Source organism: Thermomyces dupontii (assembly GCF_041956625.1).
Source record: "Thermomyces dupontii strain NRRL 2155 unplaced genomic scaffold VTN31scaffold_2, whole genome shotgun sequence".
In the NCBI taxonomy this organism is placed as follows: Eukaryota; Fungi; Ascomycota; class Eurotiomycetes; order Eurotiales; family Trichocomaceae; genus Thermomyces; species Thermomyces dupontii.
The window spans coordinates 793,986-818,008 of NW_027192308.1; the positions used below are offsets into that span (position 1 = coordinate 793,986).

At 54.1% G+C, this 24,023-nt stretch overlaps 8 protein-coding genes across 8 annotated transcripts; 3 read left to right on the forward strand and 5 right to left on the reverse strand.

Moving 5' to 3' along the window:
- Positions 1 to 249: 249 nt before the first annotated feature.
- Positions 250 to 2,265, reverse strand: VTN31DRAFT_2666 (uncharacterized protein; the record flags this gene model as incomplete). Its single annotated transcript, XM_069402859.1, has 4 exons — positions 250 to 401; positions 459 to 1,314; positions 1,370 to 1,867; positions 1,933 to 2,265. The coding sequence occupies 4 exons, from the start codon at positions 2,263 to 2,265 to the stop codon at positions 250 to 252; spliced, it is 1,839 nt and encodes a 612-aa protein (XP_069262099.1).
- Positions 2,266 to 5,471: 3,206 nt separating this feature from the next.
- Positions 5,472 to 6,519, reverse strand: VTN31DRAFT_2667 (uncharacterized protein; the record flags this gene model as incomplete). The annotated part of the gene is made up of 2 exons (XM_069402860.1): positions 5,472 to 6,125; positions 6,190 to 6,519. The coding sequence occupies 2 exons, from the start codon at positions 6,517 to 6,519 to the stop codon at positions 5,472 to 5,474; spliced, it is 984 nt and encodes a 327-aa protein (XP_069262100.1).
- Positions 6,520 to 7,300: 781 nt separating this feature from the next.
- On the reverse strand, positions 7,301 to 7,998 carry VTN31DRAFT_2668 (uncharacterized protein; the record flags this gene model as incomplete). Its single annotated transcript, XM_069402861.1, has 5 exons — positions 7,301 to 7,401; positions 7,464 to 7,591; positions 7,648 to 7,704; positions 7,808 to 7,831; positions 7,967 to 7,998. The coding sequence occupies 5 exons, from the start codon at positions 7,996 to 7,998 to the stop codon at positions 7,301 to 7,303; spliced, it is 342 nt and encodes a 113-aa protein (XP_069262101.1).
- An 872-nt stretch (positions 7,999 to 8,870) lies between these two features.
- VTN31DRAFT_2669 (uncharacterized protein) lies at positions 8,871 to 12,973 on the forward strand (the record flags this gene model as incomplete). The annotated part of the gene is made up of 2 exons (XM_069402862.1): positions 8,871 to 12,074; positions 12,134 to 12,973. 2 exons carry the CDS (start codon positions 8,871 to 8,873, stop codon positions 12,971 to 12,973), a joined length of 4,044 nt encoding a protein of 1,347 aa, XP_069262102.1.
- A 141-nt stretch (positions 12,974 to 13,114) lies between these two features.
- VTN31DRAFT_2670 (uncharacterized protein) lies at positions 13,115 to 13,753 on the forward strand (the record flags this gene model as incomplete). The annotated part of the gene is made up of 1 exon (XM_069402864.1): positions 13,115 to 13,753. One exon carries the CDS (start codon positions 13,115 to 13,117, stop codon positions 13,751 to 13,753), a length of 639 nt encoding a protein of 212 aa, XP_069262103.1.
- A 645-nt stretch (positions 13,754 to 14,398) lies between these two features.
- VTN31DRAFT_2671 (uncharacterized protein) lies at positions 14,399 to 17,822 on the reverse strand (the record flags this gene model as incomplete). Its single annotated transcript, XM_069402865.1, has 4 exons — positions 14,399 to 14,453; positions 14,509 to 14,609; positions 14,658 to 17,488; positions 17,540 to 17,822. 4 exons carry the CDS (start codon positions 17,820 to 17,822, stop codon positions 14,399 to 14,401), a joined length of 3,270 nt encoding a protein of 1,089 aa, XP_069262104.1.
- A 168-nt stretch (positions 17,823 to 17,990) lies between these two features.
- Positions 17,991 to 18,443, forward strand: VTN31DRAFT_2672 (uncharacterized protein; the record flags this gene model as incomplete). The annotated part of the gene is made up of 1 exon (XM_069402866.1): positions 17,991 to 18,443. The coding sequence occupies one exon, from the start codon at positions 17,991 to 17,993 to the stop codon at positions 18,441 to 18,443; it is 453 nt and encodes a 150-aa protein (XP_069262105.1).
- A 3,620-nt stretch (positions 18,444 to 22,063) lies between these two features.
- On the reverse strand, positions 22,064 to 23,019 carry VTN31DRAFT_2673 (uncharacterized protein; the record flags this gene model as incomplete). The annotated part of the gene is made up of 2 exons (XM_069402867.1): positions 22,064 to 22,879; positions 22,927 to 23,019. 2 exons carry the CDS (start codon positions 23,017 to 23,019, stop codon positions 22,064 to 22,066), a joined length of 909 nt encoding a protein of 302 aa, XP_069262106.1.
- Between the last annotated feature and the right edge of the window lie 1,004 nt (positions 23,020 to 24,023).

Sequence of the window (24,023 nt, forward strand, 5' to 3'; positions counted from 1 at the left end):
TTCCACACCCTATGGTCGCATGTACTAGCCCTTCGGGGCCTACTAACTTTTATCATTACCATTTACTCCGTAGTGGGCTGTTGAAAAACCCTGTCTATCATGCTAGTAACTGGGGAAGACGTCAGTGACGACATTCCATGGATCGACTCAGAAACAAATTGATCTCATTACAGATATCGTAGCCCATCCACGCACGAAGACTTCGCCTATCCAGAGTATAAACTATAATATATACAGGTCTATCTCTCATCACCCCAAGATCTCAAACAGCCGGATATGCCCATTCTCATTCGCCACGGCCAACATATTCGATTCGGGCGAAATCGCCACGGACGACACGCGTCCCAGATTTGTGCTTTGAGTTGGCCAGTTCCGGTAGACGGTGCAAGAGGGAAGGTGTACTGTGCAACAAATCTTCGTTAGAAAGGGAAATTGGAATGATTCAGTTGGCAACTCACCCAGTCGCAGCGCGTCGCGTTTCCATCGGCTCGCCATGACCATAAACTGCCCATCCTTGGAAAACTGAAGGTGCCCGATAGCCGTGGTTAGCTGGTCAAGAGCGCGCACTGGGCTGGGCCGGGCCGGGATCGCGTCGGAACGGGACTTCCCCGTGCGGTCAGCCTCGGCCAGCGCAACCGCCCAGGGACGGCGATCGTAGATGTTGACGATGCCGCTCGAGCTGCCAATGGCGATCCAGCGGTCGCCACCGAGCTGGGGGCGATCCGTCGAGCCGCCCAAGGCAACAACCGTCGTACCCACAGCGCCGGCGTCGTGCCATCGCGCAACCACGCGGCGCTCGCGAAGATCATACTCAGAAATTTCGCCGTTCTTGCTGGCGACGCACATGCCATTGCCGTCTCGCCACCATGCAAAGTCCGCAACGCCGCCCTGTCCGTCTACACGCACCTGGGTGATCCACTGTGCCGTGCTTGCATCTAGCACGTTGATCAGCCCGCCGCCCTTCTTCGCAGTACCCACCAACCCCATGTATCGTCCGCATGGGGACAGCTTGAATCGCTCCATGCTTTTCTGCTCCTCCTTTCGGTCTGCCAGCGCGTTGATCTTCTCGATCCGCCCGCTGTCCAAATCCCACGTGTGGAAGTACCGCCGCCGCCCAGACACGAAGATCTTGTTTCCCGTCGGCGGGGCAAAGACGGATGTGTGCACGGGGGTCTTGCGAATATGCAGCGATGTCACTAGGGGGTTGGGCGAAGGCGCGTTTGGCGAGATGTGGTGCAGCCACAGCGTCTTCGCCGGTCCGGACGAGAGAAGCAGGGGATAATGAGGGTGGAATGAGAGGGAATCAATAGATGACTTGTATGACTCTGTTAGTCTCGGTCCAGATTGTGAAGTCATGCACGCCACATACCGGCTGTTTTCCGCCAACATCTCGTAGTCGTCGCACACTGATAACTTCCTGTCGAAGCTTCCTTGGCCTCGACGGATTGCTCTCAGCGTCCTCGCGAATCAGGTCTCCGGCACCCTGCAAGAGTTTCGCCAGTGGCCGCACCGTGGGTGCCTCGTCGTCGCTCGAGTCCATGGCGTTCACATCGCTGTCAACATCGGAATCGTCCCCGTTCTGCTGCGGAAGGGCCCACGCTGGTGTCGGATGCAAACGTAAATACTGTCTCCGCAGTCGACGGATATACTCCTTTCCAGTAACCAAATCGTCGGACTCGACATCCCGCAGTTTGCGGAGACGCGGATTGCTCGCCAGGGACACAACAAGACGTTCATCATCACTATCTTCCCACACAGCAGGTTGAACCACATCATTGAATTCATCAACAGCTTTCTCATCGGGCGGCGTTTCCGGCGCAGGCACGACGGCGTCTGTGTCGACTGTGCCAGAGTCGAGGAAAAATAGCTAAACCCGATTGATCGAACCATGAGCACTCTCATACACACAACATACGCTGCAAGACCACTCACATCCGCATCGTCTACATCTTCAATATTTTTCTCATCGCCGTCGGCGCGCTCCTCCTCTGCACTTTCGTCCCCATCGTCCATCTCAATGTCCTCCGAGTCGCGCCGCAGTAATTGCTCACTGTAAGTTTTCAAACCCTTCTGAAACTCGTCATCGTCCCCGAAAACGAGCTTCTCCAGCTTCTCCTCGGTTTCATCCTTTTCGGGTTGACTCTCCTCATCGCTTTCCTCGTAGGTATCGTCCTCGGTCTTTGGAAGGGCCTTTGCCGAGGGTGTGGGGTCCTCGGAAAAAACGTCCCCGGGAGCTTTTTTCGATTTTTGCTTAGCACGAGCCATTGTACCAACACAATCAGCTGGATTCAGCAGAGTGTCATGGCGGAAAGATGAATCGATGTCGTCGACTTCAATTTTTTGATCCACATGAAGTTGCGATAAGATAAGATATGATCACGTGATGCAGGCTAACCTAAATGCCACGTTTTACGGAGAAGAGACACTGAGAGGACAAGTACGGTACAGTACGGGTAATTTACACAGAGTATCCAGTTAACTACGAGCGCTTCCTGTTACATGTGTGTACGGAACACAACAGTACAAAGATAGACTCGTCTGTTTGTACTTGAAGTTGTCATGTCTGCTTTGAATGGTACAAGATCTCTTCTCTTCAAGTTTCTTCCCCCTAATTACTTCTAGTACCAGGAGAAAGCTCTTCATGGTCCATGGTTTGCAACCTTGTTTTTTTGGCCATAGTCCCGTTGGACAGTAATTCCCCTTCTACCATCGTTCACTTCGGTCAGACACCACATCCCTGACAACCCAACGAGGTAGGCCTACCTAGGCTACTAGCAATTAGAAAGTCTATGCAAAATGGAAGCACACATCGCGTGTATGTCATGGCATCACTCACAGCTCGACACATGGAGCGAATCATGATTTCAAACTCGCAACGGTTGTTGTATTGTTAGCCCCCAAACTGCGCTTCTCACACCAAGACGACGGTCACCTGGCGAACCGAGCACGACGGAAGCAACCTTCTCGCCAAGGTGACCAGTTACGGGGTCTCTTTTCACGATGACAATGGCAGTTTGCGTATGGCCACCAATTGCCATGTAAGCACCGTCGGGACTGACTTCATCCATATAGGCGCTGCTTTAGTGAACCGTCGAGATGTCGACCGAGTCGCGTTGCTGCTTGAACTTTGATGTGTTGATTCTCTGATGAATCGCAGTCACTCTTTGAGTACCTGTCTCACTCTGTTGTTGTCATTCCTTTGTCTCTTGCATTTCGTTTGTCGGATGATGTACATAAATTGAGGTCACTCCCGCCCACATGGATGGGCAAGCAGATTCAGTGAGAATTGACGATAGCCTTACCGTCGGCATCCAACTCCTCTGAAACTTTGACATGCTACATAACCTGCCATAATTCAACATGATGGTGCACTTTTCACGACAGCGGGTTCGTCGAACAAAGAGGAGAGGTCACTATTAGGTTGCATGTGAATAATGAAGCCGTCGCCATCCCCAGCCATGGGAACAACTAAAATACACATAGCACGTTTGTCAGCGATATAGATATTCTTTATTCGCTCGAAGTTACTCGACCCAGGGGCCTGCGTCAGAGCAAAACCTTCGACCAATTCCACAGCCGGGCACGAAACTTTGGCTTCGTTGTCTGTCGATCTACTTGTCACCCTGCGCTTGCTACTACCCCTCGACCCATTCGTGCTGTTGGCTCGGTGTTTGCTTCGGGGTTTGAGTTTCGAGATCATTTGCTCGCTAAGCACGTACATCACCGAGTTCCCGTTACCTACCGGCTTCGATGAAAGCTGCGCGAGGATTCAAATGTCGGATGCTTCAACAGCTCCTTGGGCTGGTCCCAAGTCGATCTGGGAACACTCAGTCAGATAGCCGGTTTCGTCATCGATGGCAAAGACGTGGATCGTGCGGCCGCCTTGCACGAAAATGAACGGCTGCGACTCAGGTTCCAAGTACACTGCTCTGGGATCGGAGAATCCTAACTCCTGAAGCGGTTCGCTCAACGGCAGGGCAAAGGTGTAGACTCCTGGAAACTCCCTTTTCACACGAATCAATATGCGCGCTCCTCACGGTATTGTAAACTAAATGATGGAATACTATCAGGAACGTACTTGTTGACGACCGCGATAAACTTCTTGTTCCTGCCGTACAGTGCGTCGTCAACGTTTCTGTGACGGTTAGGGTAAGGTAAAGTTGACCTGGACTTTATTTATGCTCATCGACCAACAAGCCTAGTGTCTCCTTTCCAATAGGGTACTGGGTTAGGGCAGCTTCATTTTTCGCACCGCCGCCGCTCGGGACGTTTTCCAAGCAATAGAGGAAGCTGTTGTCACGATCGATAACCAACCCAGGATTTTCGCCGCAGTCTGTCAGATCCTGGATCACTACCGGTAATAGCCTCCCCAGCTGAGCGGTGAGACTGAACAGCAGTGCGTTCACGAGACCGGAGGCAATGCTCGTGGAGAGAGTGTAGTAGTACTATTCTGCAAGGGCTGGAGATCCCAGAAGTCTTCATGATTCTTCTGTCCCTGATTCATGGAATCCCTATCTTCAAGCTTCAATGCTGATGAAATCGGACAGGGAAGAAAGTATAGGCAAGGCAAGCATCGAGAGAGCCCACGTCCGTTGTTTGAATCATTGTCATTTCCATGTCGACTCGTATTACAAACTCGATGGAGCGCGTAGGGTAGCAGCCGATGGTAGACCCTCCGTTACAGTGTTGGTTGATGTCGAGTCGCCGACGGATCATTCTTTGCCAGTACCTACTACTGTAGTTTGTATAACGGTCCAGGGCCAGAGACGAGACACAGCAAGTCCGATTCCAGGATCCAAAACCCTCATTGGAAATCTCAGGACAAACTACCCTATTTCAGGCGAAAAATATTAATTGTAGTCTGTTGCCCCGTTAGGGCGTTGACTGTTGACCATTGCCTTGTCGAGAAAAGGTGTGGATGTTCAATGATTAATCCCTACCCTGCCTGGACTGCAATCTGCCAAAGTGACAATTCTAGCCAATACTCACTATCAACTACTATTGTAGTTGACTATTTCCCGATGGCTTTGAGATGCAAAACCGCAATCGACAAAAGGCAAGGAGAGCCTGTATGGATATCACAATACTCAGTCGTATTCTTTCCCTCTGATTCCAATCAACCCGCTACTCTTACTCAGACGGCAGCCGTGCACGACCTGAAGACCTTCAAAGAAGTAATGAGATGGTTTGCTATGGGGGAGAAAACGGGGGAAAACCAAGGGAAAGAACAAAATGTTCGCCGAGTGAGCTTTGGAGTCGGGAAACGCCCTCCGGTGTCTGCTTGGACTTAAGATTCCTCAGAGAGCATTGATATTTGCATGCAGAGTCGAGGATCAATGACTAGGAACAAAAACGAAACCTTCCCATCAGTTTCCCAACGCCGGTCGCAATCGCGCTAACTAAAATGCAATATGCACCCTGGAATCTTCACATAAAGCCCAATGAGAAGAATATTATGTTCAGAAAAGCAATCATGTGTGATCCGCTCGCTCATTCCTGGCACCCAGTGGATAAGTACTTTCTGATGACTCGGCAAACGAGTCCGACCCGTCCACGTCGGGATCATACTCGACGGACTCCCGACCAAGCGCCGCAGGCTGACTCGTGGGAGCCGATATTCGCATTGGCTTTCCATCCAAGTCGTCATCCAGGTCAGAATCCTGGTCGTCGCTCATCGTGGCTAGGAAGGCGCTGCGTTGAAGCGCGCTGTCGCCGAGCATTGGATCGACGCGGGATTCTTCGTTCAAGTCGGCTTCGTGGTCCGGTGACAGCTTCTTTTTGATAAATGTATCGACGATGTAATACTGGATGGCGTTCATGATGGTCGGGAATAAAAGCATCACAAAGATGATTTGAAGAGCGGTGTTGCCCTCCGTCCAGCGCAGTGCCCAATCTCCAATCTTCACGATGATGGGAAACATGTGAATCATGACAAAAACGACCAACTTCATCCACAGGAGCCCAATAAAGTAGAGGACGGACTGCTTCAGCCACCACATCACTCGGGGTGGCTGTCCATAGTTGCCCGACTCGATCGACTCTGGAGGATTTGCTAGTGGGGTGTAGAGAGCAAGGCGATTGATGATGCGAAGGCTCAAGTACAGGATGGGAATCCCCAAAGTCGTCTACGCCAACGGTCAGTCACAGAGCAAACTTTCAATCTAATAGAATTTTTTTGCAGCTACGTACATCAATCCCAAGGTTCAAGAGGTAAAACGAACATGGATTCGGCCGGTACTTCTGAGTGAGCTCGAGCTGACCGGCGGAGAACAACGACAGCAGCAGGTTCGCGAGATGCAGCATGACCGAGCCAAAGACCTGCTTTGACACGTCAAACGCCCATATTTTTAACGGGCGCTGCGGGCGTTCCCGCCACCGCTTGTACACCAACGATAGCAGGGCCAAGGCTCCCAGGGCAGCCTGGACGATTATCGAGAACGGGCCCAGCAGTTGGCATTCGCCATTGTCCTCCGGGGGTTCCTCTTCCCGTGATGCTCTGGCTAACGCGATCAGAGACATTGTGGGGGAAGCGCTGTCGCGACCGGCCAAGGCCGTCGTTGTCGATCAGAGAGAGCGTCGACGGGAGGCAAAAGTCAACGGTTCGGGGCTTCAAAGGTCATGGACGGATTTCTCCTGTTATGGAGAATTTCACGGGCGGCACGGGGGCCCGCCACTAACAACCAGGCACAAAAGTCATGCAGAAAGCGAGTTGCAGTGTGTGGTGCATACACAAGGCCACTGCAACAGCATCGGGGTTAGCTTGATGAGCCTGTGATTGATGTCTAGACGTCAACAGTTGTTGAGGCGAACTGCGGAGAAGCCAAGGATAGTTTAAATTTAGAATTTTCCTGCAATTTGAAAACAATTTCGAAAGGAACGAATGCCTCAGGCAGACAGGCACCCATCGATCGCCATTCAACACGTGTCGCACCGTCGCACGTACGGCGTGACCCGCGTTCGGTCTAAAAGTCTCATCATCTCGGGCACTCAGGCATCTACACGAATTCAAGTGCATAGAAAAATCCAATTCGCAAGGAATAAAGTAATTGGTTGCCATATCCTCTCCGAGGTTGATTCCGATGGTCATCACAGATCCCAGTCTGAAGTCATCGCCGATTGCCCAAGCATCAATCCCACCCTGAAGCTATGACAAATACACGAACCAGAAGACATCAAGCAAACGAACGCCAGAACCCAGGACCCTGTGTGTCGTAGACGAAGACAAGACACAACCATTATCAAAACCGACCGATACCACGAGCCGATCTATACTCGTGGATGATGCTTGCTAACCGTAAAATCACTCTATCCCGTGCTGTTTTTTCAGACGTTCTAAGTTTTCTTGTCGCTCGGCCAGGTCCTCTTTTGATCGTGCCATCTTCTCTGGTTGGTGGTATAGGACTAGAGGCGGATGCGTCAGAAAAGGGTTCTAGAAGCTGAGAGAAACGAACGCGGCTGCATACCGACAAGGTATCGATTTTGGAAGTTGAAGCCGTTTAGCTTATCACAGGCCTGCTTTGCATCCATGACGTCTTCATATACGACGTAAGCCGTGCCCTTGGTGTTGTTGGCGATGCCCTGGCGGATTTGCCTGAAAACGAGCGCCGTTAGTATCCGATCAGGACGAGTCGCATGCTTGGTACTTACCGGATCGGGCCGAATTTGCCGAAGAGATCGAAGAGCTCCTCTGCAGTCACGTTGTAGCTGTAGTCGACATGTCAGCCTCTGGAACCGTTGCATTCGTTGCGTCGGCGGTGTATAGATTCCCATGAAGCATCACGCGACCGAGGGGTAGCTGGGAGCATACCTCAGATTCTTGACAAAAAGGATACTAAAAACACGACACATATTAGCATGAAGACCTCCAGGAACGGCTGTGCCAACCGCAGGCTGCTCTAGGCTGCCCTGAGCGACCGTCGAGAAGCTCCAGCGCGGGCGGCACGCAGGATAGAGGGGGTGAGCTTACCGGTTGGCTTCGGGAGCAAGCTTCCGACTCATTCTTGAGTGGTATCGATACCGGGATGATTGTTGGAAGGACAGCACGGCACGAATATGTTGAAGACAAGCAGAATGGAGGAGCAAGAGGGAGAGAGATGGAGGAGCGGAAACCATTCCAGGCCTCCGGCAGCGGAGATCGGAACTTGCCAAGATACCAAATTAGGAATAGCGCAGAACGGGCTCCCAGGCGCATCTGGCGGCGCAAAAGACGGCGCCAGACACCGAAGACAACGAGGGCCCGTGATGCCGCTCTGTTTTCTGCGAATTTCTCGTCATCCGTCTCTCTCGTCGCCCTCAGCAGGGCCTGCAGCCTTTGTTCGGGACCAGTCCGCTCTGGAATCCCAATTTCCTCCGTGTTCCGCGAACTCTCAGCGCCGCCGCGATCTGCGATCTGCGATCTGAGTCTTCCCCTCAGTCATAGCGCTCTCATCGCTCCCATCGTCTTGCCATCGCTTTGATTTCTTTCGGACTGGATTCAACGATTCGCTGAGCGTTCGGCGCGATCCTCTCTGGCCTTCTCAGCGCCTGCTCTCTGTTCCGGCTCGCCGGAGAAGCGCCTGCTGTGCTCCGCGCCTCTCCGCCGACCGTACGCTTGAACCCCCTCGGACCTCGTCACGACAACTCCCGACAGTTTGCACTTCTTCCTCTGCATCACGCGACCATTTTTTTCGTTCGTTTCAGCGACCGGCGATGATTTGGAGGCTCGCTTTCGGTGCGATTTTCTAGCCCGCGAGGTGCCAGCAACGACTCCCCCCGCTTTCGCCGCCGTCTCTCAGTTCGACCACGAGTCGCGCGCATCGGTCACACTGCGCCTTGATACCGTGGTGACTCCAATACATTGATCGAGCCCCGCGAAGCGCAATTCCGTGCCAATGGCGATGACTTCTTCCTTTTTGAGTCAGTCCAGGGGGCGGCCCCCGCGCTATCGCACACCCTCGCCCCCGCGGCGCGCCGTTGAACCCATCTCCCCTGTGTGCCATCCAGATGGCCGGAGTTCGTGGAACGAGCGCAGCTCGTTTCAGCCGTTTCACTTAAACAGCGACGTTTATTCGGAGATGAACGATCGCTCCAGGGGCCCGGATGGGATAATCCAACAACCACCCGCCGCGACTGGAGACACGACGTCCAGCCCAAAACTCATGGGCTACAGCCATCACCGAAGCAGTTCAAACATCGAAACTCTTGCAAACGTTGCACTGGCGACAAGTCCTACCTTTGCGCCGCGGCAACAAGGGTCGTTTCAAGAGTTCGCCCCAACGGATTCGTCAGGCTGGTCTCGCTCGGACGACCACTATCTAGAGCGACCGGCCAAGCGCATGCGATCCGATCGGGTCTCATCGCCGCAGATTGTATCTGGAGGCTATCAGGCTTCGAGTCATGACTCTGTTTCGGATAGCATGAAAACTGACGCCGAGTTGCTCCTCAACTTTGCCCGACCAAGTAATTTCATCCCTCACCCACCGGCCACCAGCACGACCACCACCCACCCGCCGTTCGAATCCAAGTGGTCATCGACCGCAGCCTCATTACCCCAGGAACAACCTCCACTGCATTCTTCCGGGAATGGTGTTTCCCCGTCCCGTCACCGATCGCACTCGGATGGCGCTATGGCCCCCGAACGACCAGCCGTTCCGGAGCTACGGCCCAACACCAGTTCGTCCACATTGGCTCCGAATTCCTGGAACGACAAACCCAAAACGGAGGAAGCCCAGCCCCTCACCGCCTCATCAGACAAAAACGACAAGCCACAAGAGACTCCGCACGAGTCCGCAAGCAGCGCTCCCCAGGACATCGCTCCAGAGGAGAAGAAAGAAGAGTCCGACAGTCACGACTCGAGCCAGGGCACCTGCGCTGAATGTAATATGAGCCGAGCGGATGGCGCGGAAGACCAAACCGAGGATACGTGGATCGGCTGTGATGGCTGCAAGCGCTGGTTCCACATTGTCTGTGCTGGCTTCAAGAATGATCGCGAGGTCCGAACAGTGGACCGATTCATCTGTCGCGAGTGTCGTCCGATTCACGGACAGACTACTTTTGTCCGCAAGTCTTCTCGAGCCCGAACGGCCATCGACTACGCCGGTCTCAACCAGGGGCTGGTGAAAACCGCCACCGACTCGTACGAGCATCACTACATCCAATTCATCAAGGAGGGCAAGGTCCAGTGCCTTCCGGAGAACTTCCCGCGGATGAGGCCGGAGCTGGTGACGGCGGAGTTTTTCGAACGCGGGGCGGGCATGACCGAGCCGATCATCATTCCAGCCGAGCTTAACCCTCGCTCGTCCGTCCGGGCGGCGGCGCCTGACGCCGAGTATGACAATCTGGTCTCCGAAGCGGCAACACAGGAGATGTTTGACGAGCTTCTGGAGCATCTCCCAGACACCGGTGAACCCGAAGTGGTCATCGACTGCGGACAGGACGCGTTGGACATGGTCGTTCCGCAGGGCCTCACCGTGCGAACCGTTGCGGAGCTTTACGGTCCCGACGAACGGGTCGAAGTGATCGACGTCAAGTCACAACAGGGCGAGGATAGACGGTGGAACATGCGCAAATGGGCCGACTACTACGAGAGTTCCGGGCCCAAGGTGGTCCGAAACGTGATCAGCCTGGAGGTGTCGCAGAGCCCGCTGGGCAAGCTGATCCGGCGACCCAAGGTCGTTCGCGACCTTGACCTGCAGGACGCCGTGTGGCCCCAGGAGCTGCGGGCGATCGGTGAGTGGCCCAGAGTGCAATTCTACTGCCTCATGTCGGTTGCGGACTGCTACACGGACTTTCACATCGACTTTGGCGGGTCGTCTGTCTATTACACCATCCTCAAGGGCAAGAAGACTTTTTTCTTTATTCCTCCCAGGGACAAGCATCTCAAGAAGTACGAGGAGTGGTGCAACTCGCCGTCCCAGGACACCACGTTCCTTGCGGACCAGACAAAGGAGTGCTACCGTGTTGACCTCCAAGAGGGGGACACGATGCTCATCCCTGCAGGCTGGATCCATGCTGTCTGGACGCCGGAGAACAGTCTAGTTATTGGGGGCAACTTCCTGACGCGGTTGAACTACGGGATGCAGATCAAGGTTGCAAAGATCGAAAAGGACACCCGGGTTCCCCGCAAGTTTCGGTACCCGTACTTCCAAAAGATCCAATGGTTCGCGGCACTGAAGTACCTGGAGGAGGACCCCATTCCGGACAGTGTGCTGGAGGCTTTTGCGCGCGACGAGAACTACCGGTTCTACCGCGAGTATCCCATCTACCACGAATTTGGGGAGCGTACCAACACCGCCCCACGAGGCGATCCGTATTACAACGCGCGGGTGTACTCCCAGGCAGAATTGGAAGGGCTGCCGGAGCTGACCAAGTATCTGCTGCGGACCGCGCTGATCGCCGGAGGGCATTCCGTTGACGGCGTGACGCTGGAAACGAGGAACGCAGTCAAGCGGTCCATCCCGAAGATGTCTGGAGATCCGCTGGAGGTGGTGAAGAAGTTCGCGATGTGGGTAGCCTGGAAGCGCGGCAACGAGTGTGCACCATCATGGACCCGGCCTGGCGCCATCACCCCAAACTTCAAGATCGAGCAGCTGGAGAAGCGGCCCGCTGGACGACCGAGCCGACGATCCGAGCGACATTTTGACTCTCAGCGGATGTATTCTGAGCGGCAGAGCGTGCGACGGCTCTCGGACAGTATTTCCGAGCGCCCAAGCATGTCGAGGACCGTGTCTGCACCGTCGGATTCGAGCACGCCTGCACCCGCAGTTAGCGGTAGTGCGAATTCCGCCATCAAGGAGGAGACGCCGAAGCCGCGGACGGTGAGTCGGGGGCCCGGTTTGGGACCGAAGCGGGTGGCGTGCGACGCGTGTCGGAAGAGGCGCATTCGATGCCGACACAAGGACGAGGCTGACGAGGCCTCCGACTCTCAGTCTCTGGCACAGGATGCTGCGTCGGTTCTAAATGCGCTGGCGTCGGCTGCGACGGAGAGTGGCCGACAGGACGGTGTCTCTGGGCCGATGGATGGGGTCATGGCGAACGGTGTGAACGGAGGCAAGAAGGGTCGAACCAAGGCGTGCGAAGAGTGCCGGAAGAGCAAGGTATGCCTCTCAAATTTTTTTTTCTTGGAATACAACGACCTTTACTAACAATTCCACAGCGACGATGCATCCACGATGAGTACGGCCGCATCGACCCGATCAAAGCGCAGGAGCGACTGAAGCCACGCACCGGCGCGACCAAGCGGCCACGAGCCGAGGACGGCGACAGCCCACCAGCGACGAACAAGAAACCGCGGGCAGAGCTAGTCTCTCCCACATCTACCACGGGCCAGCCCGCGGTTCATCAGCCTGGGCAGTTTTTCCCGGGGGACCCTGTACACTCCCCGCCGGCCGAGGGGCCCGACCTGTACCCCGCGCCGGCGAAGGGCGGGGATGAGGACCAGCACCGACCGGAGCCGGTTCCGGTTCCGGTTCCGGCAGCCGCTGCACCACCCATGCCGCCGGAGCCCGAGACGTCGCTTGTGTCGCCGCCGACGTCGCTCGCGGGGGAAAACGAGGTAGCTGAACCGGTTGCGATGAAGGAGGAAGAAGAGAAAGAGAACCATGCGGTCCCTCATACCCCGCCTCCTCAACCCTCGTCAACGACGACAACAACAACAGCAACAACAACAGCTACGACCACCTCGCGGCACTCCTCCCGCCAACCACGCCCCGTCGAGCGGTACGTCCCACCGGCTATCACGCAACAACGGAGCAGCAAACCCTCGACAACGACAACCACCACAACATCCCGCAAGAAGAGTTCCTCGCCAGGCGTCTCCCGCAAGCCACCCACCACTCCAACAAACACAGCCACCCCAAAGACAAACACCAACACCAACAAACGCACCAACCGCCGCAGCCTCGCCGCCGCGGACGTCGACCCGGAAACCCTACGGTTGATCCGGGAACTACAGGAGCAGGAGTTTGGGCTTCGACGGCGGGTTGCACGGGTGTGATTAAACCGGGTATCTTGACCTTTTTTTCTTTTTGGAGGGGTTTTTGTTGAATTGTCTTTCAAGCGGTTATCATCATCATCATCAAAGCGATTGTCTATTCGTTCTTCTTTGTTGAGCCATATAATATTATGGGATGGGAGAATGGGGTTGATTAGGGTTTTATTTTATGTATGGGGGTCTCATTCTCAATGTGCATTTCGGATAGGCTTTTTTAAAGGATTGTCGTTTTTCTTCTTGTTCGTCGAGCAAGCAGCGGGTTGGGTTTTGTTTGGATTGATCGAGTTGAGTTTGAGAATGATTTTTCGCAGTTCCTTTTTTTTTTTTTTGCTGCTGGCTGTGAATAGTAATATACAATGGAGATGTGCATCAGAAAGTTCATCCCCTAATCGGCGCTGGTACTTCATTTTTGGCATGTTTTGCCATACCAGATTTCAGAGTAACTGGTTCAAGAACATGATATTGGAAAGCAATACCAGACCTTCACTAATGGCAATTCAACGGCACGGGGCAAATTATAACCTCTGTATTTCGTACGTACGGAGTAGGTCGATATCCAAGTCTTCAATGCCCCAAAGAGACAGATGTTTCGTCGGACCAAAGGACATTCTTCCAGCCCTCCCACGTCCAGTCCTTATGCCCGTTTGCTGCTTAGTTTTTATTCAGCCGACTTCTCTTGTCCAGCGCGATCTTCTTGGATTTCTCGAATTCACGAGCGACCGTGTTCCGTCATCCCGATCGAGCCTCATCAAGGGACGAAATCCTCATGAATCCGACGAGTAAGTAGGCTACTAGGTAGCCTACTACTTTATTCCGTTTCAGGATCAAAGCCGTGGTCCTTTTCGCCTTTTGGACTCTCGAAGACAAGTTGCGCTTTGATATTTCAGTGAGCCGGCCTGTTCGCTTATTTCCTCATACGAAAACCGAGAGAAGGACTCCAGGAAGCCAACGCTGGTGTAGGGCATGGGGCCGACCCGTTCATAGATGGACTTTGTGTGAGCTGGCCCTCTGCGCTAGCCAAACATGCCAAGATTATCAACTTAAATAGGTAGGTAGGTAGGTCACGTCACTTGGGGATGAACTTTGATGCACACCCCGGACCGGTGTTCAACTGGTTCTTCTGCTTATGAGTGTTGACGAGGTCAAACCGTCCTAGTTTTTTCTGCTTGACAATACAGCACCTCACCTCGTTGAGGCAAAGTGAATAGAATGACATAGCGACCATGACTAGACTTTGTTCATGATTTATTTGCCTTTGACTGAAACCTCAACTCATTCATTGACCTAACTATGTAAAGCTTTCTATCCCCACTGCAACAGCATAAACTCAATGAATAATACGCTATGCGTCATAAACCCGAATGGAGATGATTGTTTCTTTTTCTTTTTGCATGAAAACCCGGAAACTCTTCCTAGCTGCATCGTCCTTCATGATTCCTTTGTTTCCAACGACACCATGTGTTGCGAGAAGTGCTTCGACATGCTGTTATTCCATCAGTATGCGTCAGAATAAAAATGGGGGGAAAAAGGTCGCTTACAAGTCGAAAAAGGCGAATTGGCTCGGGTTGTTGCCGTACTCGTACACGAAGCGGCTAGCCAGGTAGCTGCCGAAGATGGCCTTGAGGTAGTTCTCAGGAACCTATGCGTTGTGAGTAGAAAGTCCTAAGAGGAGAGGAAAGAGACATACCCTTGCCAGAATCGTGTCCAAGCCAATCTTGTTCAGCAAAAGCCGAGGAAGGGCTTCTTGCAGAACGGCACGGCGCAGGGCAACATTGTCCCACAGGGAAGTCTTCTGCAGCTCCTCGTCCAAGTCGGTGATGGCCAGGCTGAGGCGGTCGCTCAGCACGCTGCGCAGCAAACCCGTGCGCTCGTGCTCGCGCCAAATGGCCTCGAACTCGAGCGCCGCGTTGCGCCGGATGATCTCCTGCACCTCCTTGACGTACTCCTGGTAGAACTCGGGGATGGTGCCGTCCTCGCGCACGCACATGTGCTCGGCGAACTCCTGGTCGTTGAGCGACAGCGATGCGAGCACCTCGAGCGATGAGCAGGTCACACCGCCCTTGTTCGACGACGCGTCCTTGTACAGGATGCACCCGGCCTTCTCCAGCCGCAGCTTGGCGTCCTGCGTGATGAACAGGTTCGCGCCTTCGACGATGTACGGGATCACCGACTTGCCGTTGACGATCAGCTTGTTCACCGTTGTCAGGTCGATCGACTCCGGCCGCCCGCCGCAGGGCACAAATATGTCGACGTCAACCTCCCTCCGCAGGTGGAACGTGTTGCGGAACACCATGCCGTTGGCCACCACCTCGCCGTTCGGCAGCCGCACATTGCTGTCCTCCACCAGCACCCGGTAGCCTTGCGGCGACAACTTCGACAGGTCAAACTGCGAGATCATCACCCGCTTCTTCGCCAGCCGCACCAACTCGTCGCGGTCCAGCCCGTTGGGATCGACAATCACGCCGGAGCCATCCACCACCGCCACCGTCTTCTCGTTGGCCCGCAGGATCTCGTTCGACCCCAGGTCGCCGTCCGGTCCGCCCGTCTGCATCTTGCGCACCGTCGACGGATCAATATTGAGCTTGCGGTAGATTCCCAGCACGTACTGCCGCACCGACTGCGTTGTCATGCCGTACGTATCGTGCGGGATGCCTCCCAGCTTGGGGCTCTTGCCCGTGAAGAACGACTTCCACCATGGGGCGCCCCGCTTGCGCGCGTGCTCGGTCGCCCAGTCAACCAGGTCCGCCGTGTTCTCGTCAGGGCCCATAAACAGGATCTCGTCCTTGCCATACAGGTCCACAATCGGGTCCTTGATGCCGGGGCTACTCGGTGGCAGAAGCAGGTCAAGGATACTGTCAATGTACTTCTCAAACGCCACGCGAGCCTTGTCCTGGTGCTCCATATCCAGCAGGATCACACCCTTGGCACCACCTTCCGGAATGTCCTTGTTCTTGCGCTGCTGGGTGCTTGCCAGGCCGTAGTTCTCATCGAACAGCGACCGCGCGTTCATGCTGAAGGCCTCCTTGTTTCGGCTCTTGACAATGCGAATGCCACCTCGCGCAATGTCACGGAAACGCAGATGGAACCCGCGGAATTCCGATCCAATCACCAGGAACATCCCGTATAATCGCTGCGGGTACTCGTGCTCCGGCAGGAAATCCGGGTTCAGGCGGAAGGAGAGTGCCACCTTGGTCGGCGTGTAAAAGTTGGTCTTGAGAACCGCGTTGTTGAATGTTCGGAACGCCATCATGACCATCTCGTCGTGTTCATTTACGGTAGTCTTGGAGATCAACTCCTTCAACCGAGAGTCGTCCAGAACCTCGTCCACCTGCATGCGCAGGTAGCTCAGAGTGGGCAAAAAGTCGTCCGACGGACCGCCCGTCTGCACATAGTGCGTGTTGGCAAAGTCCAGGTAGAGCTGATGAATCAGATCCGGATACTTGTGGATGATCTCCGAAATGTAGTCGGACGTAAAGGTCTCGGTTCGGAGTCGCTTCTTGATCTTGGACAGAAGCTCGGCATGGACGCTGTTGTTCGGGTCCAGGACGGCCGCCAGCGAGGTGTACTCGGAGCCGAGGCGGTTCAGGAACTGCTGCACAAACACCCAGGCGCAGTGGGCATAGATGGTCTCCTGCAGGCTGAGGCGCCCGCTGGCAAAGTGGCTCTGGAAGCGGTTCTGCGGGATGCAGTACAGGAGGGAAACCTCCTTGACGATCTGGTGAATGGCGGACTCAATGGGCGGGTACCGTTGGGCAACCTCCGGATCGTTCACCGGGCGTAGGTAAAGAGAGATGACAGTAATGCCGTTCGAAAAGTTCTCCAGGTACTTGCGGGAGCTGGTCAGGCGGTAGTAATGGTAGAGATCCGAGAGCGCACTGAAGATGCCCTGGGCGGAGCCCTGACGGTACGCGACCACCAGGCGCTTTTCCCGGCTGCCCTCAATGTCAAAGACATCAATCACCGGACCGGTACGAACTACGGCCTTGCGGATAATGTCCTGGTAGATTGCCTTGGTGTTGGGAGTGGCCTTCTGCAGGAACCGCTTCTCGCCGATAATGTTGATGTCCGTCTCATCCGGATCGGGGTTCGGATGGGCAAATTGGCATCTGTAAACGAAATAGCAGCGCAGCTGATGCTGCGTCTCGCCAGGCAGCGGGCTGGTCGACCGGAAGCTCTCGACGCGATAGCTCCGACCGGGGCCGGAGATGTCGATGTACTTGGCATCGATGCGGGCCTCATAGTTGGGCCCGTCGAAGGAGGTGACTCCTGGCTTACTCGTGTCAATGTACACGGCATGGTCCTCGCTTTCTTTGTCCAGTCTAATCTCCAGCCGCTTATCGTCGCGCGCGTAGGCCGCGACCTTGGCCGCGTAGAGCGACAGAATCTGATTGACGATGGAGTCGACCGTCTCGGTCTGGAAGTATGTGTCGTCGATGCCCAACATGTTGTAGAACCATGTGGTTTCAGAGACGACGAAATCACTTGGGAAGAAGCCCTTTTCTTCCAACCGATCCATGACTAAACGCCACAATTAGCCTCGACTCCGCGTTCTCGAGCGAGAAGACTTACCTTGCTCCATCTGCTTTTCTTTTCCCTCGAACTTGGCGGAGATATAGCCGGGGTCGTCGTCCGACAACACCCGGTGCTGGCCTGGTATCCCCAGGTGCGTCGGCTGCGGAGACGGCTGCCGACCCGGCGTCCGAACTACATGATCGAGATGTTTATTTTGCGGGTATCGCTGGAACCCAATGGGGGTTCCCGTACCCGAGGCGCCATTTATGGCGGCAGGCTCCCCCGCCGGAGTAGAAACTCCTTCGGAGGGAGTCTGAGCAGATCCGGGGTCAATGGACATGACGACGGAGTGGAGGAGCTAGAGAAATGAGATCTGGAAGTCCTTTGGAGCGGTTTGAGAGAAAAGACGAGAAAAAGCTGGGGGGAAAAGAGCTCGGAATTTCGAAGCAAATCCGTATCGAGTAGTAGGTAGTATTTCTGCGGGCCCCAAACCCGTTATCGGAGCCAGATGCGACTGACGTATTGCGGACAACCAGCGCTTGGTACGAAGCCACCAACAGGCACGATTTGTCCCTCGTTGAGCAAGACTCGAGCAAGGATCTTTGAAATCGAGCACCGGGTACTTGCTGCGTCGCAAGATTTCATACAAAGGCGTTTATCAATTGGAGGAACACAAGTAGTGATGGAACCGGAATGTGATCCGAAAGAGACAACGACGAGCTCAGGGGTCGCCATGCACGAAAAGACACTGCGAAGAGCTTTAGCAGAAGTCTCTTTTCACTGTCAAATCCCGATCTCCATGGAGCTTTATATAGGGACTGCGCTCAAGTCGTTGCAGGTCAGTACAGCACCGTGGGGTACAAGTACCTATGTGATTCGCCGCCAGATTACGGAGTCCAATACAGACGGATTACTCCGCCAGGACCGCCGGTTGGTGAAAATCCGCACGTATTGGGTTTAGTGGGGTAATTTTACCATCATTTCATCTCTCCATCCAACGGCTGGGGGGGTCTTCTGATCCGGGCGCTACATATATATATACACCCGGTGAGAGAATACCCCATTCGGAAAGGCTGCAAATTGCAAACCAGCCGCCGTCGGTCACACCGACTGCTGTAGTAGTATGTACAGTACTGACCGCTAGGTAAGGACAACGCCAGCAGCTTGGACGGCAGACCGCGGTGGTTGCTGGGATTCCAAAGATTTGTCATTGGCCTGAAGCGCCGACAATCAACCTCGAAAGAGACTGGAAAATGATGAACCTGCCGCAAAATGCCGCAGCGTCTGTACTATCATACCACTCATACGTCATCGGAGAATGAAGACATGGACTCATCATGGAGTGGTATGACAGAGAGCGAATGTTCTGGCCGCGAACAGGACCTGACAGATTGGCCACCGCCAAAGGTTAGTTAGGTTATTGTCGGCTATCACTGGGAGAGATGCCGGTTCGTTGCGATGTTCTCCGGATGAACAGGATTCAGCACGACGACGTATAGAGTACTACTCCTACTCCGTACGGACTACGGAGTAGTAGATCTCTTGCCCTGTCAAAGATGTCTATGAGCTGCCGGAGCCGCCGGGCCGTCGTGCATATCGAGCCGGTGCCGAATCTAGCCGTGGCTAAGCGCTACATAGATGTACTCGTCCGCAGTACGGAGTACTTCGTACTCCGTACTCTGAACGTAACTCCAATACTACGGCAAATAACGAGTACGTAGGGACTGCTGATCATCGAGTCCAGCCAGCAGCCACAGACACTAGCGGTCAGACTGGTCACTTGATTGTCCACGTGATTCTGCCACGTGAGAAAACTAGCGGGCCATCCACGTGACCCCGGAGAGGTCACAAGACAAGACGAGTCCCGGGGATTTGCCAGGCGACACGGAAATTGGAACCCGACAGGATCCTTTTTTTTGGAGCAGACCGAGTACAGTATGTATTGGAACGGATACGCTGATCAGCGCTGCGCGAAGCGTTGCCAGAGGTTAGAATCTCACCAAGCCAGTTGACGCTTCCTGAATTGCGAGGGAGAAAAAAGAACTGTCCTCTGGCTCAAAGGGAAGGCGTTTCGAAATGCCCCTATTTTTTTGTTTTTTTTTTTTTTTTTTTTTTTTTTTTTTTTTTTTTTTTTGTCAATAGGGCTCCTCGAACAAGCCAGAACGTTGCGAATACTGCCAACTGACGTGTCAGCTGAGCTGTTTCTTGAATGTCAGAGTAGTTATTGGATCATCGATCCCATAAGTCGTAGTTTCACTTCAAGTCTGACTGGGCATCAACGCGAAACCCTAACCTCTGCTGCACTGTTTTTCGAATGATGCCCCATGTGTTGTCCTGCCTATCGCCATGACTATTGGATTACTTGTAGCCTCGTGCAATTCCGTTGATTGCCTTGGACACATCGCACCCCGACATTCTATTGTTGCCTCATTGTCAGCAGAGGTTCAAGATGCCTCAGGGACAAACAGCTTGTGGCATCTGCGGCATGCATCACATTGGGCTCGGCTTCCCCAGAGCGGCGAAACCGTCGGGCCGTTCTCCAGAGTTCACTCAGGGCCCACGACAGGGAGCCACATGTCGCGGAGTGCATACAGCATATGCAATGGATAGTAAGTACTCTGTATGTACGAGGATAACTTCTCGGGGGCTCCATGTCCAGGATTCAGGAGTATGGGAGTTGAACCGGAAATACGGAGTAGGTACCATCTCCTATGATCCGCCACCTGCATTCAACCGGCGAGTCTTACAAAGACACTGTTTTCTGATGCGGGCATTGTAGAAATGAACCTGGCTGCTGCTTGCGTGGAAAGGTGCAACATGCTTCGAGTCGAAAGCCGAAGGCATTCCCCGTGGGGCTATGTAACGGTAGGGACCAACTGGCAAAATGAAATAGAGTTAGGGGAGGCCCTTGCCTAATCCTGAATGAGGCAAGGGTTGCAAGGGAATTTACTTCCACTTCCATGAGCAGTTTAGTTTAAGAATATAGCTACTCTAATCGGAAATCCTACAGAACAATCTGAGGCGGAATGGAATCCCTGGAGAATCCCCACAGACCCAAACCGGCGGTTGTGCGGAGGATGGTCTGCATCTGGAGAAGAAGAGGAGGACCCCATCAAACTGCCGGCCTCCCCAATCTCCAGCGAAAATTCTCTGCATTCTGGGGCCAAATCATGCAATTATAGGTTAAGTTGTTGGGGAAAGATCAGGAAATGGTTGGGCAGGGCATTTGTTTCTGATGCCAGTCCAGTGCGGAAGTGATGTTGGTGGAAGCATCTGTGGGTTCTTCGTAGTAGTATTTACATACTACTCCGTAGTTATGTTGAAGCAATTCTGACATCAGACACCTTCTGCCTGCTTCGAACGCACGCAAACGGCAATGGAGTAGAAGAGTGAACCCACATCCTCCAAGCCAGGGGCAAGACGAAGAACCTGTTATTCCGTCTGTCGGGCCAATCTCGGCTCATCAGGGGCAGGGATCATTAACTCATTATTAACTCTTTTTTTTTTTTCATACCACTTGGACAGTTGACCCTCTGCGTTGTTCCCAGTCGGTGGTTGGGCAGCGCAGCCAGATCAGAGGCCGGACCTCAACCAAGAAAGGAAGGCACTGTGTTCGTTGTCCACTGCACAGGAAGGAACAACGGAGCAAACAGGAGAATTGGAAAATTGGGGGTGTGTGATTCTGGCCTTTTTTTTCTTCCTTCCTCCTCCCTGCTCTCCTTCTTTCCTCCTTTCTATAAACATACCTACCTACCGGTACCTAACTGTGTGAGAATCAAAACAATCAATTCAGGTAGGTGCTTCTTCAATGGTTCCTTCCCCCAATCTCCTCTGCTGACATTCTCTCCAGAATCCTCGATTCCTTCCGACCTCCACTGAGGATCGTCCCGGTCCATCGGGAACTCTCGGAGAGAACAACGTCATATTGAAGTCCCGCCTGCCATCTACCTTACATCAAGAGCAGTCCCAAACTCGTCAATAGTACAGCAGCACATCTTCCACTTCCATTACGTTCGCAAGCCGGTCATCATGTCGACCAACACCACCATCACCCATCAAGACATCGCCCGTGCAATTGAAGCCTCCGCCTCCATGCTACCAAAATACATGTCTCATGCCTCGTCCAGCACCAGCAATTCCGGCTCCAACGCAGGCAGTCCCAAGAACAATCTCTCAAACAATGACACCGACTGGTATCACCAGCCACCGCCGCCGCCGCCGTCGCCAGTGAGTTTTCCGGCGTCGTTGGCGGGTGGCTCCGAGGTCCATCAGTGATGTTTTTTTTTTTTCATTCTCGGCAACCATCTTTCACTTCTTCTCGTGTACTATATCCATGTAATTGCGACCTTTCGGATCCACTCGCTTCACTGGAAGGATTGCTCATGTGGTCCTCATATGTGGTGTTCAGCGAGGTGCATTTCATGCGGCGTTGCTCGGGAATCGGGTTAATGGGAGAAGGGATGGCATTGCTTGGCTTATTGCGTTGTTGTTGCGCCTTTCTTCTTTCTCATCCTGTTGAATAGAGAAAAGTTGTCCACCTTAGAATAATAGCCGTCGAAGTTCAAGTTGATCGGTGCTCATTCAACCGGGGCCGCGCTGTGACTCAGCCTCGGCCTGTAGACTCTCCTCGACCGACATGCCCTCAATCTCCGCGTAAATCTCCTCGAGCCGCGCAATGGCATCCGTGTCACCCTCGAGCGCATCCCGCGTGAGACGCTGCACCTCCGCCAGCCGCTCCTCGGTCCGGGCCCAGCCTCGCAACCGATCCTGGAAATTCTGCCCGCGGCGTGCGCTGAACACCGTCGGCACCACGTCCGTCTCACCACGCTGCTGCTTGATTTCCATCAGCTCTTTCAGGAACCGCGCCTGACCAGTGAACTTCCGCGCCGTCATCGGACGGCGGCCACCGGTCGACTCTGGCGGAGCCGCTGCCGCGGCCTCCTCCTCCTCGCGGTCGACATACCCCGGTCCCGAGACCAGATGAACTCTCCGCCCAACGAGCTTGACGCTATTCGCCGCAATCAGATCGTAGTTCTGATCGTGCCGCAGATAGCTCGGGTCGGGTGGCACCTCGGGCGTGGTGAAATGCAGGTCCGTGCCCACCATGTCGGCCCAGGAGCAGCGGAAGATGTGGTTCTGGTACTTCACCAACGGGTGCTGCTCGTGCAGGCCGAGGATCTGGATGCGCCCGGCGTCCGAATCGATCGCCGCCGCCGCGATGTCATCGTCCGGCTTCGTGTTCCGGTCCGAAGGCGATTGCGACTCGGTGACTTCGGGCGCGATGGGCTCGCCCGGCGGTTCAGAGTCACCGACATCGTCAGCGTCCCTGGTTTTGCGCCGGCGGGGCGGTCGGATTGGGCCATTGTAAGAGGTGAGGTCGAGGTTCACAAAGAATGACTGTCGGGTTAGATATGGAATCGCATAAAGTCAATCTCGAGGCGTACTTCGGTTTCATTTTCGTCGTACTCGTACTCGTACTCGGACAGGTCGTCCGCCGAGTCGGGCGCGGGCCTCTCCGCGCCGGGGGTTGTTTGCATCGTCAAGCAATCCCAGCGGGCTGGTTCGAGGTCTCGGCAAGACAGGGGCGTTGATCATCCGAACGGTGTCCGACCCGGCGCCATGGCCATTAGCATGTCCAATTCCAATGTCAACTGCTCGTTCCCTTCAGATTCTCGTTTGGTGCCAAAAGAGGAAATATGAATAATATTATCACGTGATTGTCGGATCGGCAAAGTGCACACCCCTCAGAGGCTCAGACCCTCTACACTGACAATAGAGTAGGCCTACTACTAATACACCTACTCCAAGAACTGTTTATTTTTATGGGCGAGCAAAGTTTGTAGTGTTTTAAGGCGCAGCTCGGTGGCAAACAGTCACAAACAAATAGAGCCTCGCCCATCACTTGTCGTTGAAAGCGCACACCACGCCAATCGGTCCTCATCTCAGCGCTGGGTGTCTGGATCACTGGTCCAGAGAGACCCCGCGCATCAACGACTCTCCATAGCTCTCGAAGACACTTTTATTCGATGGGGCTAACCAATCGGTGCGTTGAGGGAGGACAAGCAGCGCGAGACCGGACAAGGAGAGCCATCGCGAGATCGAGGAGCGGATGCAAGGAAAGATGGCCGGGTCTCGTGCTGGCGAGGAGCCAACCACCAGCACCAAGTGAGCGTCATTAGGCCTAGGTATTCCTCAGCCTGGTCATGAATAGGGCCGGGCGGGCATTCTCTTTCTAGATCCTCTGGCTTTGATGGACCTGGACCTGTTTACGGATTCTTTCGCTTCTTGAGCCTTGAAATGTCCAATACAGATCTCGAACTCATACCTAGCAGCTACTAACAGTGGTTTGCATGTATATACTAGTAACTAATGAATACGAGCTACAAATAAGACAAGCCAACTCAGGCTGATTTTAGGCTTGATACTTCGATTGTTGAACATTCCTACACCGGATGCGATTGACGCTTTGGTTAGTCATTCTCGTTGCTGCCCAGCGCCAATCACGTTTCCGCATGCCTGAGCCCTGCTCGGTCAGTGGTAA